The sequence below is a fragment of the Chiloscyllium plagiosum genome, chromosome 9, assembly GCF_004010195.1.
Source record: "Chiloscyllium plagiosum isolate BGI_BamShark_2017 chromosome 9, ASM401019v2, whole genome shotgun sequence".
NCBI lineage: Eukaryota > Metazoa > Chordata > Chondrichthyes > Orectolobiformes > Hemiscylliidae > Chiloscyllium > Chiloscyllium plagiosum.
The window spans coordinates 46,926,550-46,946,885 of NC_057718.1; the positions used below are offsets into that span (position 1 = coordinate 46,926,550).

At 36.1% G+C, this 20,336-nt stretch overlaps 1 protein-coding gene across 1 annotated transcript in view; it reads right to left on the reverse strand.

Moving 5' to 3' along the window:
- Window positions 1–512: 512 nt before the first annotated feature.
- The window catches only part of flvcr1 (FLVCR heme transporter 1), a 62,389-nt gene continuing 42,565 nt past the window's right edge, over window positions 513–20,336 (reverse strand). Inside the window, exons 8-10 of the mRNA XM_043695857.1 lie at window positions 10,794–10,905; window positions 3,570–3,625; window positions 513–1,952 (exon numbers count right to left, since the gene is read on the reverse strand). Coding sequence (XP_043551792.1) covers window positions 1,875–1,952; window positions 3,570–3,625; window positions 10,794–10,905 — 246 coding nt within the window. The 3' untranslated portion in view covers window positions 513–1,874. The remainder of the gene's footprint in view (window positions 1,953–3,569; window positions 3,626–10,793; window positions 10,906–20,336) is intronic.

Consider the following 20,336-nt stretch of genomic DNA (forward strand, 5'->3'; position numbering starts at 1 on the left):
GGGGAAAATTGGAATCCAGGTAGAAGAGGTGAAAGGACATGCACCAGAATAGCTCCTGCAAGTGAGATTACTGAACTAACATTTAATAAACAACTTATAGCTAACAGTTATATGAACATAAATAGTGTTAAAATGCATTTATCAATTGCTTTTCTTTTGGATTGCAATTTCAGCCCGGATTACATTTTCCCCCTAAAAATAAGAATTTAGGAGATACATTAGTATAAAATAGCCACAAAATACTGACCTTCTAAAATATTTGGGTTAAACTACAGTAATCCAACATACTTCATAGCAATGCCACGAATGTAAAAGACCAGTTTTTAAAGTAGTGTAGGATCCCACCCCACCAACCTGCTCCCAGGAAACAAACACTCTGGCACACACAAGTGCAACCATAAACTGTACTGCAGAATGATGGGCTACAGACATAATTCTCTACACAATCAATTCCTGATATCAGCCAAGCTATCTGGGGAAAGACGGGTTGGAAAAAAAACCACAACAAATCATTGTATACAAAATAAAAATTTCATTGTGTATTAAAATCACTTGGAAGAAAATGATACAATTATATACAGATATGTGAAACTTGAACCAAAATAACTACAGCAATATGCACTTCCACAGTGACTAATTCATAAACTGACGTCACCTGGTAGCTAATGAAAGAACTGGAAGTCTTTGCAAATGAATGAAAATGCAGAATTGCTAAGTTAGCATGGATGCAAGGAAGAAAAAAACAGCTTTGGTTCTACATTGTCAATATATACAGTACCATTCAGCTTCTAAGAACTCATGATCTTGCATGAGTTTGATCATTTGGACCACAAGTTCTTAGAATTCAATATATCTACATAATTGAAATCTGTTGCATCTTCGCGTTATCAATATTAAAGGCACATCTAGTTGATGAACAGATATTTGTTCCCCCCCCACCCCTTGGGGGTTTACAGTACATAAACTGCACTGGACAACTATACAATTTTCTCTCTCTAGCTTCACATGAAGTTCAAGAGAATATAATCTGCGAATCTTAAACCTATTGTATTCATTCCTGTGAACTGAATAGGTTTAAGTGCAAATTATGTGAATATTTTCTGCCCACTAACATCTTTACATACATAGACATCTGTAGCATTTCATTACAGATCAAAAAATTGTAACTCACTGCAGATATATATATAAAAAAACCTATCAAATCTGTGCAAGCTACTTGCTAAGCACATTACAGTTTTGACTATTTAACAAGAATCAAGTGCATTTCCACTGAAATTGCTTTTACAGATGTTACAAATTGTGCAAGAGCTACTTATACACAATTTAACTTAAAAAATTAAAATTTCTCTTAGAATGTTAAAGGAGGCTAGAAAGTTTACTTTTTGAAGGACTCAATACTCCTTCACTTTACAGAACACTGACCAGTTCTTGATACTCATCCAACATGTCCAAGAGCAATAACAAAAATTACAATGTTAAAAAAGAAATGGGAATTTTTACCAGAATAAAGTTGAAAATTCAGTGTGCTTACATTTGGAAAATTATTGAAAACATTATAAATGGTAGAAAGCAGAAGACTGTAAGAATGAAAATGTTCAAAGTTAACAGGCTTTATGAACTTTTACTTTAAAAGATGGAAAGTTGATCATTCTACGTTGTTTTGTAAAAATACTCAGGCTACTGGAATACAACAATGTAATGCTCTTGAAACCTGTTAAAATGAGTCAATCATCAAGAACTTCTAATAAATATTGGTCACCGTTAATAAATTATCACAGTTTTCTAACCATTGCACCCTTAGCAGCTGTTCATATTTTTTCAGTGCTATGTACTAGTTGTGCGTTGTACCACTGCTATCTAGTCTCCCGTTTTAATTAGATTGCGGTTTCTGCTGGTGCACGGAGTTCATTTTGCGATGTGGAAACTTTTTCTAGTGAATCACGAGCAGCAAGCTGGAGAGGAAAAATAAAATAAATATATTGCATAACTAGTGTTCAGTCACCACTAAAGAGTCTTTATAAATAAGGTTTATTCCTTTCTGTTCTGGATACTGCCCTTGTAAATATTTTTTTTGTAACTAGGCTGCAATATTTCAATTAATTTTACTAAAATATTTACATGATTCAGTAAAATGCCTTTCATTCCTACTCAACAAGCTGTTTAAGTGATCACCATCTGATTCTGGCTGAACACAGACCTGCCCAGAATGCAGTTGACTAATTCACTCCCCATCAAATCGCTGCAATTTATGACCAGAATGGGTACTGTGCATATAATCTGTATATAACAATGCTCCAATCAGTGCATTTTGCTGATAAAACTACCCATATCAAATGTTGGTGTAGTTTGGGTCTTGAATTCTACTTATTGCAGCTTGGATTTTGTTTGCTGTAAAATAGCCAGTTTGTCAGGTGTTTTACTGTAATTCTCATGCCGCCTCCAACTTCATGTCTTACAGGACAATGGTGGTGTCAACAGGGACCTTAACCTATCTATCAGTCTTGACCAGAGAAGGCAATGGTACTTCCAAAAAGAATTCTTACGCAATGTAAGCATTACTGTTAAGGTCAGTATTTAAACCTATCCCTAATTGCGCTTGAAAATGCTCGTGTTAAGCCGCATTCTTGAACCATTGTAATTCATGCAGTGTAAATACATCTTCAGTACTGTTAAGGAGGGAATTCCAGATTTTCACTTGATGGCACTAAAGAAATGGCGATAGATTTCCAAGTCTAGATGCTGCAAGACATGGAAACATGTCCAAATTTCAACTGCTATATGTCAGGTAAATTGAGAGAGAGATTTGGCAATGGAAAATAATCTTCAACTGATCAGAATTTTTGCAATTGGAATGACTACTTGAATTATTTAAATTTTTAGGCAAAGACACTGTCTTTACAGCACTGTGAACCATCATGTAAACTCAATTAGAGTTTCAGCAGGCATCTAAAAGGTCAGTTTTGAACTTTAGATCAGAGCGTCATGTCTTCAAATGAGAAAACCAATTTTTGATATGAATTTTATACGAATCCTGAAGTCTATCACATTCAGCTTCTCTGGCCAAGAATTAGAGCCCAGTCTTATCCTTCAACATTAAGCAATCATTGCTAGAATAAGACATTGGAAGAGGTAAGCCATTGGACCAGTTGTGTCCACTCTGCCATTCCACGAGCTCATTTGATGGTCCTCAACTCCATATTCCTGCTTTCCCCCACAAGCCCTTGATTACTTAATGATACAATGTCCCAACACCAACATATTCCACAGGAGATAATTCCACTTGCTTTCCCACCAATTTTAACGGCACCTGTGAACACGGCAACCGTGGGCTCTTATCCTACCCTAAGTTGCCGTATGTGCAGTACCTTATTGAATGCCCTTTCAGAATCCAAATTTATAAGAGTTTCTGGTCCCTCTTTATGTACTCTGTTTATTACCTTCTAAAAGAACTGTATACATTTGTCAAAAAAACTAGAATCTGAAGTCTTAGACTCGCACACTATGAACCTGCCTTGTGTCAAATTACTACAGAATCCTTCATAATTGAAAGAGTTAAACAATCAATTTACCTGCGCACTTACAGCCAAGTTTGCTTGTTGTCTTCTTAGGTCTGATTTTATGAAAACTGTAAAGAAAATACAAATTATGAAACCATTTATTTTCTGTTGCACACACATTTAAATCAACAATGGAACCTATGAAAGTGAACATTTACAACCTTCCAAAGAAGATTGGTTAGTTTACTTACATAGCCAATTAAACCATAAAAATTATAACATCTGTACAGTAAACTTTATTCAGCATCTTTTTAAATCATGAAAAATGAGGCTTTCAAAAATGCATAACATAAAATGAAGGCTTTCAGATAGTTTCCATCATACAAACTAAATTATTACAAATACATTTCTAGTTACAAAAACATTAGAGAAGTATTACTGAAACACATCTCATTTATATTCTTTAAACATTTTTTTCTTAATAATGACAATTCCATTGTAATCAATTACATTTGCTTTAACAACGTTGTGGATGTTATACAAATGTCTGTTTATCATTGTTACCAGCAAGGAACAAAATTTACAAATCAGCTTCTGTCAACCTGTCCTTTTTATTAAAAAAATCCCCGGCGATGAAATATTTAATTTACTTGAATAGCAGCACCATACACAAAAAAGTATTGAGTTACATTTTTGCAGAGTCCTTACCTCACACAGCTTCCAGACAGAACAATGGCTGAAAATAGTAACACTAACCAATTTAGAAATAAAAATGTCCAGCATATATTAGAAGTCACCAATAGAAGGGAGTGATTTCAAGGCTATATATAAAGGGGACATGAAGGTAGAATTATGGTTTATCAAAGTAAAATAATTTTGGTAACTGCCACAAAAACATGATTTAAAGTACTTGTGATTGTTGAGATTATTTTGTACAAACTTGAGGCCAAGTGATAAACTTGTTAAATAATTCAAATATTTAAAGCATTTACATATGTGCTTACATTTTTGGGCATTAAGATGTTGTTATTGTGCAAGTCAGTCCAAAGACTCAGGCTTGGAGCATAAGTTGTAAGAAAGTCAGGTGGGAGAACTATGTGTGGAGACTCCACATGATATTCAGTGTGATTGCAATAGAAGGTATGGTGTCTATTAAACTTCACCTCAACAGCAATCTGCATTGTTTATCATCAGTCACATGCTGCACAAGTCATGTCGACAGTCGCCCATGAGAGATAAAAAACATTGCAGAGTGTGGTTGAGAAGTCACGTGTGTTACACAGCACTAATTGTTATATTATTTTAAAAGGCCATGAGCTTTATATTGTAATTTGTGCAGAGTTCCAAAATGAATTATGGCCTCAAATCACTCCCAGCTATTCTTTCTGCTCCAGTGTGGTGCATTAAAGCTACAACCAAGCTCAAGTACAGAAGCTAATTCACCATTTTATACCTGCATACTTGATGAGTAGTGTGTGCAGATTTAGGTTATGACAGTTGTGCAGTGGCTCCATTCTTTTCATGTTTATGCTTTAAACTAAAGTTTAATCAAAAGATGGTTCATGCAGTTAATGTCACCCACTGGATTTTATAGTTGTGTTAGAAGCATCTCATAAGAGAGTAACATATGCAACCTGCCCTTAACAACCAATGAAGAACTCAAAAGGTTTGAGTGCGCATATTTAACATGAAAAGGATTTAATAAAAAGACATTTCACTATTAAGTCATACCCCTACACGGATTCATTACCTGTAACAACAACAGTTGCATACCATGTCTAGTGGCTGGAGGAAAAAAATTGTCACTTTTCCACATCAGATGGTGGACAGACTAGAGTATGAACCTTCTGCTGGAGAAACAAAAAATAAACTGACACTATCTTGTTTTGACGTGTACAGAATAGTGGTTACAGCAGGTCAGTCGATCAGGGTTTATTTGTGCTTAAGTTAAGAGTTAGAAACTTATTTTTGACAGCCCCAGCCAGCATCAAGTACTCCTGACATGGTCAGGTAACGGTCAGATGCAGAGTAAAACTCCCTTTAAACTGCCCCAACAAAGTAACTTAACTGCAATCTCAGAACACCAGAGTGATATTTCCTCATCAGCTATTTTCATAGCCTCAAGAGACAGATTGCCACCTGGTGTCAAACATACAGGAAGCCCTGTGTTGTGGAACTATGCGAATTAAGAAAAGGTTGAGATTACCGGACTCAATTCATGTCAAGTCTCTTTAAACAAATTAAAAGGTTTTCCTTCCATACATTCAGCTTTATTTCAACACATGCCCCAGGAGAGGACAGTGTTCCAATCCTCAGCACCATCAAATCCCCATCAGAATTGTTTCTGGTTACACGATGGTTTCTGTTACTAGCAGCAGCAGCATAACGCCGCCTTACCCTTACACGATTTTCCACGGACAGTCACAATCTTGGTTCGTTCATGAAGACTGGTTATATTTCTTTCCTAAAACCTAAACAGACTAGCTTCACAATTGACTTGTTAATACAAACATGTCAGTAAACCAAACAAGAGCAGTGTGTGCCCACAATGTTGCAGAACACACAAGAGTTCACAGGATGTCAAATTTGAAGAATGAAGGCTTAATAGTTCATGAGCATCACAATGACTGAAAAAGTGTTATGTTTTTGAAAAGTGCTGCATCTGTCTTTATAAATTACATTATTTTATCTCCCTTTCATTGAGCTTTCCATTCACATTTGAACGTCTGCCCTTACCACTGCTTTTTTTTCTTACCGCCACTTGCATAGCCACCATGTATTGCCACATGCCTTTATTTCAAGTGACAGAAGAGTGATCAGCATTTTAGTATTCACGCACTGTATAGAGAAGAGATACTGGAAATCTGTTAGAAAGCTGAAATACATTCAAGGAGCTCTGATGGAGTCAGTGTACTTAGATGAGAATTTGTGCACAACTTCAGGTCTTGAGACTATTAGTAGCAGCCTCCTTTAGGAGAGCAATTCATTATTATGGAACCTCAACCAATCGCGTGGGGCCCCCTTGCTTCCATGTCCTGTCTAAATCTCAAGAATGAGGAAATGTAGTTTTAACCACCCAGAGCTGCATCTGGATGACCAGAAGAGCATGTTGGGTTGAAAGTCATTCATATCACTACAAGGACGTTGGTCTCTTCCAATTTTGTCAAAAATTCTTCAGTGATTTATTCCACCAGGATTTAAAAGGAATAATGGAGTAAAGCTTCCTAAACATGTTTTCTGAATTTCATTCTTCAGCCATGTACTTCAAGAGAAGGATCTAACATTATTCCTCAAAACCTTTCACTATCTTGGAAATCTAACAAAAGCTAAAACTCATGTCTCAAAATTCTCTAATTACACACTACCAATAACTTGCATACAACTTTCTAATTAACTGACTTACCTAGTTGATTTTCTTTGCATAAATGCTGTGAAATCCTACTGTAATTTACTATATGTATTTACAGTACTCAACATACAATCAAAACTTAGTACCTGTAGTTTGTTGAACTGGCTATATACTTCCTGTGCTGGAGAGAGGAGCAGCTGGTAAAAGGAGCTCTGCGATTTATTAGGAAAAAAACTGGGTAAATTGGTTAAGAATATACAATACTTTGGGTGGAGAGTGTGCACAATGTTTACAGTTACAGTCAGTTGAAATTTTTTTTTAAATCAACAAACTTTGAAGGTATACAAGATTTGAGTTTGCAAAGTTCAAGATTCGCTGCAGCCTTTTCTCCAGTGTGAGTAAAAGCCTAATGAGAGCAGCAAGGATTCTCAAAATGAAGCTGCTGACAGACAGTACTGGAACGTAAGAAATCCAAAAATAAAAGGCAGCTGAATATAGAACCCCCAGGGATACCAGAGAATCAAAAGTGGATGAAACACAGTAGAATCTTAAGACATACCTATTGCTTAACAAAGGATCAAGGTGACAAAAAGTAAATAAAAACAAGAAGCATACTAGGTGTAAGATTGTGTTCTGAAAAATTTTTTTTTTAAATTACATGTTTGAACGAAATCTACAAGTAAAATGATGGAAGAACTGAAAATTACTCAAGGCCACATAATTACAGCCTCAAAGAATTTTCTACAGTTATCTAGCAGGTAGAAACTAAATTCCTTAAGTGAATGTGCCAAAAGACAGTGCATGTCTCCTCAATCAAAAGCAGCATTTCAAACCAAAATGGTGCAAATGACATAATGGCGATTATTGCCATTCTTATCAGGAACCCAGTATGGAGGTAAGCATAAAAGTGAATTGAGAGAGAACATAAAGTGCAGCACCTCATTTTCCAGGAGCAATGGTACACAGGAAGGACACAGGAAGACAGGCTGATGTTCCATTAAAGGCAATGTGGATGAACCAAATGTTTTGTAGAAGTTCAGTACAAAAATAGTTAGAAATATTATAAAAGTAATATGTCGATATCCAGGAAGTAATATGTCGATATCCAGGTACAAAGGAAGATACTATATAATAAATAATCACTGAATTACGTACTGAAGGGAACTGATTTTTGAGGAAAAAAATGATAACCTCAAATCAGATAGGGAAAACAAATGTGCGTTAGCAACCCAAAATCAAAATAGGTGGTTAGATATGCAGCTAGTATAAATGCAATATAAAAAAATTACAATCTAATCAGAACTAAAGAGATAAAGCTACTGTAATAGAAGCTTTCCGATGACAGAATTAGGCAGAAAATTAATGCTTCTGTGTAATGATAAAATAGCTAAGAATGAATTAACAATTGATACAGTCGAAATTAATAAGAGCAGAATAATTGGGGAAAACATTTGTCAGTGGAAAGTAGTTAAGAATGTTTAAATACTTAGGTAACTAAGAGTCAACATGAGAGAGTTGGGCACCCTGGAACAATGGGGATAAACCAGGAAATATTAAGATGAAGGAAGATGAACAGTTAAACGGGGCAGAAATTTATTATTTAACACAACAGAAGCACCACAGTCGGTCTATGGTATTCAACAATCCATCAGAAATGCCTAATAATCTAAAAAGGAACTGAAAACTATTTTTATGGTGGCCACTAAATAGGTAGATTTGATGTTCAAATTAAGCTTTTGATGAGAATAACTGCATAGATTGCAAAGTTAAATTAAAACACTTCCAAAATAGAGTAAGTAGGCAAAGTTAAAAGTGAAGCCTGGTGCAACGTTAATTCCTATGAAATGAATTAGTGGACGGCACGGTGGTACAGTGGTTAGCACTGCTGCCTCACAGCGCCAGAGACCCGGGTTCAATTCCCGCCTCAGGCGACTGACTGTATGGAGTTTGCACGTTCTCCCTGTGTCTGCGTGGGTTTCCTCCGGGTGCTCCGGTTTCCTCCCACAGTCCAAAGATGTGCAGGTCAGGTGAATTGGCCATACTAAATTGCCTGTAGTGTTCGGTAAGGGGTAAATGTAAATGTAGGGGTAGGGATATGGGTGGGCTATGCTTCGGCGGGTCGGTGTGGACTTGTTGGGCCGAAGGGCCTGTTTCCACACTGTAATGTAATGTAATCTAAAAGAAACATATTGGAATCCCTGCTGTAAACAAGGAGCACTAAAGATGATAATATTTTGAAGAGAAAGGAGAAACAAATAGAATCAAAACTATTCTTCCACAAGAATAGAAAAGATGACTGGAGATAGGTGCAAGAAAAATTCAGACGTTCTCTCTCAATTGTTAAGAAACCAGTTAGTAGGTTCTTTAAAAGCAGACAGGTCAAGAAGTGATGTCAATATTAATATTTCACATCAGTCTTCATTTTAGAAAATAATGGACAAATTCTAGGTAATCAAATTGCTTAAAAAACAGTCACTTCGGAATTAAAAAGTGGTGGTATGAAGAGACTGAAGTTATTAAACTATGCACACTAGAACGACGAAAAATCAAGCCACAAGATGCTAACTGATGTATCTAGCCCTCCAAGAGCTCCATGAATATTTTAATGGGGTATTAAGCTGTAATTAATGTTTTTTAAAAGCAATAGGTTATGTCCCATTAGTATGGAATTAGGTGAAGTTGGAATTAACATTAACAGAAGTAATGTCCAGTAAAGCTTATTTGGATCTTCAGATGCCATCTGATATGTTTAAACATAAGAGACTAATTTCATTAAATGAACAGAAATTAGCTAAGAATAGTAATGGGGAGATGAAGATCAAGAGGGAAAAAATGAATGAGAGGCATCAGCTGAGACATTACTGAGCAGTCTGCTTTGACCTCCCTGCTATGTTATTTAAAAATGATCTGAACGCAAGATATTTCAAATGATTTAAAATTCTGTTGATAATGCCAGGCAATAGGCAAATCAGTAGTGTAAAGGAAATGGAGAACATACCAAAAAAATCTAGGTGAGTTTAAAGTGAATGTGGAAGAAATAATGGAAAAGTAGAATAGGAAATACATGCTTGAGTGTAAAAGGAATATGCATTGAGTGATGGAAAGCAATTTAGATGAAAAACAACATTTCACTAAAAAGATTCAGTCAATGCAAAGCTGTTAACACATCAAACTTCTGGAAAGTAGCTCAAATAACAAAATTGAAATAGGTTATCTGAGCCCAGTGTATCTTACGATTTGATCTCACTGGGAACATTGTACATGATTTTAAAACATAAAGGATACCGATGCACTGTCGAATGTTCGCAGAGCAAGATAACTTGGAGACTTGGGGCCCTATGTTGCAAAGAGAACTGCAAATATTCCTGAACATGGACTGATCACAAAAAGTAAAGGAAACTTAGTAATGCTCAAAGCTGAGTAAAAGATTGAAAGAAAGTATCTTTCTCTATCTTCTCCATATTTAAAAAGCAGTCAATGCAATGGCAATTAACTCTTTCAAAGCTGGACAAATGTTTAAAAGAACCATTGTGAAGGTTCCAAGTACAACGGAGAAACAAGTGGAACAGTCAGCATTGAGAGGTGCATATTGCATCGTTAGATTGATCCAGAAGTTTTACTTCATTACCCTTCAGGTGGGGGGCTAGAAGTGATGGGAAGAGAAAATACAGGAAGAATAGAAGTGGGTCTGGGTAAAATTTCAGAGCTTTATCTTCTTGGATTTTATCAGTCGTTGGCTGCCACCTTCTTAAGATTGATAGGGCTGAGTGTTGTCCTGAATAGGAAAGAACATACAAGATCTGTGGAGGGAATGGCCTTGATGGTCTGAACAGCCTCTTTCTTGTTCCACATTGCATTTTATATATTTAGCAGATTTAATGTGCTGCTTCCCTCAGGCAGAAATTTATTACACAACAATTGCAAAATAGTAAAAAGTAATTAATTACCTGTAAGAAGGATTCCCACAAAGATCCAAGAACAAAGAAAAAGATTTCCAGCTAATGTGCCATAATCAGCTTTCAACTTTCCTTGGGCCAGTGTGAACACAATTCCAAATAGCTGCAATTAAATCAAAACAAAACTCTACTGAAATAACTGTCCAAAATTCCTCTTAAAGGAATGAACTAGATTGCATACAGCTCCACAATTACTCAACAATATCTCACCAAGTGATCATTACAAGTGCACTAAATGCTGGCAAGTTACTTGACTGTCAGAAAACAAATCCTCTCCTCAGGAAATTAGCCTATGTGGAATATCAGCCAGGAACTCAAACATCAAATGTAGTGCTCACAGTAATCCATAATTCAACAATTTAATAAATAATCATATCAAAAGTTTCTATCAGAAACAACACAAGTATATTTAAACAGTAGGAAAGAATTCATCTGGATTAAATAGTTTCTACCAAACCCCTGGGGCCAGCAACATGTTAGCCATGACTGGAATCATCACTTTTAATTAATTATCATTGTCAAATGCTGGGCACTGAAAATGATCTATTCCAAGTGTGGAGCTTAATCAGGTTTTAAATTGGTTGATACAAAACCATAAAAACTAAAACCCAATATTTTTTCCCTTTAATCCCATTTTTCTTTATATTGGATTAACCATTTAAATCACCCATTCTATCGTATATTTCCTTCTTGGTCCCAATCCTTCAGTCTGACAATTGATTGCACATCTATTAGATCCCAGAACTCTGGTTTATCTTGCCATGACATTTTCATCGAAAGACTTTCATAACTTGTAAAGTATTGACGCTGTTAAACTGGCATGGATAAATCTAGCCAATGACAGCCATCGCAAATTATGGACCTATATTGTTTAGCATGAAACATTAGTCCATTAAGTTTTTGAGAGGGAGAAGCTGGAATCAGTTGTAACATTATTACAATTCAGTAAAGGTAACTACAAAGACTTGAGGAAGAAGCTGCCAGAATTGATTGGACAGTGCAGCAGCAATGGCATGGAGTTTCTGAGGGCAATTCAGGAACCACAGCAGAAATTCATCCTAAGATTCATCCAGCACACTAAAAGTAGGACGAGGCAATCATGGCTGATAAGGGAAGTCAAGGACAGCATCAAAGCAAAAGAAGAAGCACATGATTCAGTGGAGATTAATGGGAAGTGAGAGGATTTGAAAGCCTTTAAAAACTACAGGACAACTAAAAATGCAATAAGCGAGGAGATGAAAATAGTGTAAGATAGCCAGCATCATAAAAGAAAATTGCAAGAGTTTTTCAAATATATAAAAGGTAAGACAGGCAAGAGTGAACACAGGACCACGAGAAAATGAGGCAGGTGTAGTAGTAAGGGGGTAAGACAGGCAAGAGTGAACTCAGGACCACTAGAAAATGAGGCAGGAGTAGTAGTAAGGGGGAATAAAGAAACGGCAAAGGAATAGGCATTTTTGCATCAGTCTTCATGGTGGAAAACACCAGTGGTATACTAGAACTTCAAGAGTCCGGGCAGTGGTGAGTGCAGAGGTCATCACTTAAGGAGAAGGGGAAGCTGAAAGGTCTGAAGGTAGATAAATCCTAGACCAGATGGATGACAGGCCAGAGTTCTGAAGGAGTTAACAGAGGACACTGCTAGCATTAGCATCTTTTAGAAATCACTGAAGTCAGAGGGGGTTCCACAGGACTGAAAAATGGCTAATGAAACATCCCTGTTTAACAAATGCAGCAGGACCCTGACAGAAATTATAGGCTATTTAGCCTGACCTTGGTCAGTAAGATTTTAGAGTCCATTATTAAGAATGAGATTTTGGAGTATTGGAAATAACTGGTAAAATCGGGTTGAGTCAATTCAGCTTTGTCAGGGGGAAGTTATGACTGACAATTCCATTAGAATTCTTTGAGGAGGTGATGAGCAAATTAGAGGAGAGCCAGTGGACATGATCTATCTGGAATTCCTAAGGGCTTTGTCAAGGTGCCGCACAGGAGGCTACTCAGTAAGAACACTTGGTATTAGGGGCACGGTATTGGCGTGGATAGAGGATTAGCTGACTGACAGAAGGCAGAGCGCAGGGATAAAAGGGCGTTTTTCAGGATTGCAGCCAGTGACTAGTGAAGTTCTACAGAGGTTAGTATTGGGATCTGGATGAAGGAACTGAGGGTGTTGTTGCTAGGTCTGCAGATGACACAAAGATAGGTGGAGGGACAGGTAGTGTTGAGAAAGCAGGGAGACTGCAGAAGGACTTGAACAGATTAGGAGAATGGCAAAGAAGGGGCAGATGGGAATACAATGGGAGAAAGTGTGAGATTATGCACTTTGATGGAAGAATATTTTCTAAATGGGGAAAGACTTCTGAAATCTGAAGTACAAAGGGACTAGGGAGCCCTTAAGACTCTCTTAAGGTTAACATGCAGGTTCAGTTACCAGTTAGGAAGGCAAATGCAATGTTAAACATTCATTTCAAGAGCACTAGAATACAAAAGCAGAATGTATTGCTGAGACTGTAGAAGGCTCCGGTCAGACCACATTTGGAATATTTAAGCAGTTTTGGGTCCCACATCTAAGGAAGGACGTGCTGGCATTGAACAGGCCTGGATACAGCGGACGTGGAGAAGATGCAGGAGAGACTAGAACCAGAAGGTACAACGTCAGAGTGAAGAGACAATCCTTTAGAACTGAGATGAGAAAAATTCTTTCAGCCCACGGGTAGTTAATCTGTGAAACTCATTCCCGCAGATGGCAGTAGAGGTTAAGTCATTGAGTGCATTTAAGACAGAGATAGATGGATACTTCTTAACTAAGGGATCAAAATTTATGGAAGGCGGCAGGAGAACAGGGTTGAGAAACATATCTGCCATGATTGAATGATGAAGCAGACTCTGAGCCAAATAACCTAATTATGCTCTTATATCTTCTGATTTTATGATCAAGACAGAGAAAAATATACTTAAATTTTCACATTTAAAATTTAGGTCAAATATACTTTACTTGATGAAAGAAATGTAAGTATTAGTCAGATCACAACACCCAGTATTTAAATAAACGAATGACGAGAGAGCATGGACGATTATATCATTCATCAGCTTCTTTATCAAATGACAAAACATATCTATCTAGCTTGACAAATATTAATAATTTAACAATCCTCCACCTACAAATCATAACTTACCTGTGCAGATGCATTGAGAAGTCCAGATGATGTCCCCTCAGGCTCTGGGTAAGTTATTTCAACACCAAACTCAAATCCCAATGGAAGATAACCAGTCATGAAAAAACTGAAAATATAAAAACGTATTTAGTCACTTTGCATAGAAAACACAGCAAACAACCAAGTGTAAACAGCATTTTTGAATCCTTTGGTGACTGAACTTTCAAACAGTCCAGTTCTAATTTCAGCTGTGAAATGTTGAGTAAATACAAATTATTTTATTCAAGTACATAAATATTACCAAACATTTTAACAAGATTCAGATACTTACAATAATCTAATCGCAGTGAAAATATTTATTTTGACTTCAATACTTAGCAAGTGCAAGTTTTTAACAATGAAATAAATTTTAAGAATTAAAATGCTAGATCTGACATTGAAATACTAAGTTACTTTCCCAGGTTATTCAAAACCCCCAAGTGTTGCATCTGTACTATACATAGATTGCCAGATCACTTTAGCTGTTAGAACTGTAAGTGTAATTGTTATCTACATTCATCTAGAAACTCAAGCTCACAATAACGTATGGACTAAAGACTTTAAACAAATGCATTTAGAAAACTATTCTTTAAAATGGGAACGTTTGCATTCATCAAACTAGAAACAAATTACTTTTATTGCAAATTCAAACTACATGTCTTGCTTTGTGTTTATGTGGTAAATATTTACTATAGTTAAACTTTTGTTGTCTGCATTAAATTGTGAATATTCTTCTAGATTGTTTGTACTGAACTTTTTTCATGCATTATTTAAGAAATATAAAAAGTAATTTCAGATATTGTCAAAAAATATGACTGAAGATTTATCATGCAACTCAACTAAGTATTGGATGAAACACTTCTACAAATGTGCATTTGCTCAGATATACCCAAGTTCAATACTATCAAATGACAAGAAATCTCATTTTTTCCCTTCAGCAAATTTTAAAATTGAAAACTGATCTTCGAACACTATACTTAAACATCCACAGAACTGAAGTACAACATGCAGCCAAATTTAATTGGTAGTTAATGAGTAAAAATGCATTAAGTAATCAGATGCACTAATCATTCTCCCTCCCAGCCCCCAACAAATGTTTCCAAAGTTTCTGAAATTGTTTCCAAATTAAGTCAATGATGGGTAGGCATTAGTAACTGAAATGGTACAGTCAAAACACCTTTATATTTAGGACAAAGCTATAAACAAAGGCGCTTAACTTGAATTTAATCACAAACCTAGCTAGGTAAGGATGAGGACTTAAGGATGAGGATTGAAGAATGGCACTGGAAATGACATGGGTGTAGATGTGTGCCTTTCAACCTTATTAATGTATCAATTGTCAATCAACATTTCCTCAGTTATATCCTTAGTTAATGGCATCAGTGGAGGAGTTATTTTCTCATGTTTGAAATTTGGATCAGATCAATTTACCCTGGCTATCCTACACCTGTTTTAAACATTAATGTCATTAGGATTAATATCTGGATGAATAAAGATGCAACATAAGTTAGCTACATAGGTATACATCTCTTAAAATTACAAACTATAGAAACATCAACGCTGCTCTGCAGAGTGTTAAAAAAGCACATAGTATCTGCAGCAAACCACACTGCTACAAAGCCAATTTAGTTACTTGGGGAGGGGCATGCTAAATTAAAAAAGAGTAACAGATTCGACTCTGACGAAATGAAACTTTTAAATTCTAAAACCTATACTATTTGATTTACTATGGTGTTGATACTACTGAATCTATGCATATACAATTCCAACTTCTTGTGGGTACAGCAATGGCATATTAAGCACAATCTGAAGTTCTCAATGCCAAGAATTTTACTGTATACCTTACAAGAGTCCCCAACGTCTACTAGGAAAAGTACTGATTATTTTCTTAAACTGTAAATGTGCTAGTTATTGCACACATGAATCATGCTATGCACTACAGATTCTGTCAGAACTGTAACACAGGGGTCACAAGGTGGTTCAGGACAGTTGAACTAATAAACAAAGTGGCTTTAAAAAAAAAGTGATCTGACCCCCTTCGATTTTTGGGCACGTACTGAAGTGAGAGCTTCCAGTGAATCATCTTTTTCACTTGCGGGTTTATAGTCACCGAGACGACCAAACTGTGTGCTTATTCAGCTGTTGTTCACCACTATAAATTGGGCACCACATGAAGGAAAAGGTTGGAAAACTGATAGTCAGTTCATAATTCAACAGTGCAATTAACTAATTGAACATCATATGGTATTTTAGACATGTCACATTAAACAAAGATCACACTAAAGTGAGTGCAAAACAAATCTATTCAATCTACATTTCACTGAATAGTCAGTAAAGTTAGTAAGTTTAGTTACTTAGCAATCAAAAAAGATAAATAAAATAACCCTGGCTAGCCACAGCAGAGGGAATAGAGATAATTAAATGAGCAATGTATTCATTTCATAAGTGAACAGAGACTGGCAAAAACACTGTCTGCAACAATAACTTGTATTTTACATCTGAAGTGGAAAAGAACAAATTTTTAAACATGTTAATAAAACATCAACCACTTTAAACAAATTAGTTTATTACAGTGTCCTGGAGCATGAGCAAATACCCTTACAGCTGTCTGGAAGAGTTCAACTGCTCCAGTGCACGCAGCTTTCAATATATGTGCGCTGTGGACACAATGCTGTATATTCAGTGTGCTCACCTCTGAATGAGAAGGTCGAACCTTCTCAACAGTTCAAAGCTAGGATAGGAATTATTCCACTCAGCTTTGAGAATTATCTTTCAACCTGTATGGCATAGGTTTTCCTAACTAAAGGTGGGTGACCACCTCTTCCTAAGCTTTTGTTAATAGTGCTCTTGAACCAGCTCTTTGGAGGTGTGCAATTGGCTTCCCTCCCTTGCTCTGGGGAAGCATCTCCCCTAGACTAACTGGTTGAGATCAAGAACTCACCATACAAGGAATCGCGCGGTGAACCCATGTCCATTACTCTGTGGCGCAACATGTTAGTACACCACTGGGCCACCTACAAACATTTTAAAAAACATTATGTCCCTAACAAGTATTGAAGAACAATAAAAAGCGGATACATTGTCACAAATAAATTTGATAAAAGATTCCATTACATCTCAATGGAGGGTTCAATGGACAAGCTTATTTATTGCATTTTATTGCTTGGAGTGATTAACTTGTATATTTGAAACTAAAATCACTGACAAGCAGTTAAGAATATTCCTAAAATGTTTCTATTTTCAGCTTGAATGCATTATTATAAAAAAGTACATGTTTCACACAAAAAGCAAAACATTATTTGATAAGAAGCATTGGGACGCCATGTGACTGTCAGGTACACTGTAAATTTAAGCTGTTGAGGGTCTCAATAGGAATGGTAATTAATTTTTAGTACAGACCTATAGCAAACTTTGTTTATTAAAATATACACTGATTAAGAAGGATTATAAAAAGTTCTAATCATGATTCCAAGATTTTATTCTAATATCCCAATTAAGTGTTTTAAAGGCTTTTAGTCACGATATAACAGTGAGTAAGGAGCATGCAGAGAAAGAAGAGCAGCTGACAGTGTTAAGACTGCACTTGCTGAGACTCTGAATTAACAGTTCAAAGGTATATCATTCCATTCTCAAAATATATTTGGACCTCAAAAATTATCAACTTGAACTCACAACATTTAAAAGGAATGACATGGCAAAAGTAATCTAATTATAATACTTATTCACAATACAAATACCATTCAGTAATCAATTAATATCAAGACAGAGACATCAGACTCCCCTGGTGACTCTGCAAGTCTGCTCAGTGACTAGTTTAAACAGATCAATAAGTTCCTGTGTTTTAATCTTCAGTCAGTGTTAGCTAATAGAGGTATAGACAATAGGATGGAACTTACTACTGTGGTGTGGAAGGGGGCAAAAAATAAGGCTGAGTTCCCAATTCTAATTGCTATCCAGTGTGTAGGTAACACATCAGAACAGGCAGGACTGAAATGTGATACCCACTGAAGAATACCCTGATGTGCAAACCTTGATACTGATTATCAGGTTGAAACTATGCCTTATCAAGAAGCAATTAACCAGAGAGGAATGATGGCAAGGAAAAAAAAATTAGCAAAAACGGTTCACAAATTTTCATCTCATTGAATACTGCATTTTAAAAATTTAAACTAATCCTGCTGCAAAACTAACACCATTTAAGAATTAACTTAATCTGAATTATAAATAGATTTTTAAAAATCACTCCAATAAATAACATTAATAACACTTTCAATGCAATAGCATAAAAATACAGACAAAACACATTAATGGATTCCTTTATCTATTTAGTTGAAATATAAAATGGTCTCTTACCCCAAGGCTCCTGCTGTGACAAAGACTATTTGGATGTAACCAAGATTTAATGTGAAGGTGAAAACGAGCATTCCAATAAATGAGATGATGTAGACAGCAAGGGTAGTCTGTCTGCAAGTGAGAAACCAAGGAAAAGAATTACAAAAGGTAGAACTCCCATTCAACATTTATATTAATACATTAGTTCTGGACTACTAGGAAAGACATGCATATATTTAACGAATGAAGATACAGGGTTGCTAAAAACAAATTTCTAGAAGAATTCTTCTAGTGGATTTTGAAATAAGACACTGGCTCAGAATTTGCTGGAGCGTGCCCTGTTAGTTAATACATCTCCCTTGCCTCCAACTCAAAAAATTGTGTTGCAAATTGCTTAAGTTCAAGCTGATAACAGCTTAGCTGGAATCCTGGTAAATGATGGGACCAACAGTTTATCTACTTAACCAATATGATTTAAGGACAGAAAAAGAAACAAGAATGACATAAGGAAGTAGGGTAGATTAGGCACAGCAAGAGAAATAAAGAGGGGGGAACAAAAATGAGAGAGAGCGAGAGAGAGAGAAAGAAAGAAAAAAGAAAGAAAGAAAGAAAGGGGAAAGTGAGGGTTTTCTAAAAAAAAATTGTGAATAAAAACTGCCTACAGGAATCAGTTTCCATTATTTCAATTGTTCCTTTTCTGGGTCAGAGATCTAGTGGCAAAGCAGGATCATTAATCTAGAAGTTATAAATATCCTAACATCTTTAAAGTACCATCCCCAACTTTGTGGTGAGCTTAGTTGGTGATTAAAGTGGAAATGCAGGACTTTCCTGAAACTCTATGAAGACATTTATAGCAAGCTGCGATTCTCAGCACAAGTACAGGACAATTTCAAACTAATAATGGCATGCACCTTAAAATTCACTGATTTTCCCAGCAAATTCTGGGCCACTGGTTCATGCCAAATTAGGTACATATAAGCAGACAGATTTCTATTAGGGTTGATACAATAAGTGTTTTTAAAAATTCCATACCTTCCACTGAAATGCTAAACACAACTGGCTGAAGAGTTGTTTCATATCAGAACGTTTTCACTATTGCCCACTAATTGACGTCAGTGAGTAATAGTCTTCAGTGACTGATGTTAGCAGACAATAGAACAGACACTGCTGCCCACTGTCACAAAGCACAGGCAAAAAGGGTTACAAAGTTCCCCATTTTGAAAAATAAATTTAAAGTCTAGAGATGTAATAAAAACACCGAGTTTGGGCTACTAAAACAAGTTTAACTCATTTTCGTTAAAGTGATCAAGTGTGCAATAACTTGTTCAAGTTCTGGTTTAAGGTCCACATTTTACCCCTAGAGCTCTCCAGTGGAGTAAAGATGTATACAACTACACACCAATTTGAGAGAAATATCCAGATTCCTAGCCAACATTCTTCCTTTCACAAATTATAAAGTGCAACTAATTACTTGTTGCCTGTTACTAGCATAGAGGATTTGCCAAACCAGACGGGTCAAATATAATTATAGCTGTTACAATGCAGCAAGGCCTATTGAAAAGTAAATACAGATAAGAGCAATCAATAAGGTTCATGAATTGTTAAGCTTTGAAATAAAGTGTGGATGTGATGCTTCAGTTATACAGCACCTTAGAATGCATCTACAATACCAGATTTAAGTTTACGCACTAGGCACCAGGAAATGCACAGAAACAAAAACAGAAGTTGCTGGAAAAGCTCAGAACTGGAGCTCTGATGCAGGGTCACTGTACCCATAATGTTAACTTTGATTTCTCTGCACAGATGCTGCCAGACCTGCTGAGCTTTTCCAACAACTTCTATTTTTATTTCTGATTTGCAGTTCTTTCAGATTTTATTTACTAGGAAATATACATTGTGCTTGGAGATTATAGTGCAGATTCATCCAAAGGACACCACAATTTAAATTATAAAGACGTGTACCATTATGTTTATATTCCCTTGAGTTTATGTAGTTTTTTTTTGGGGGGGG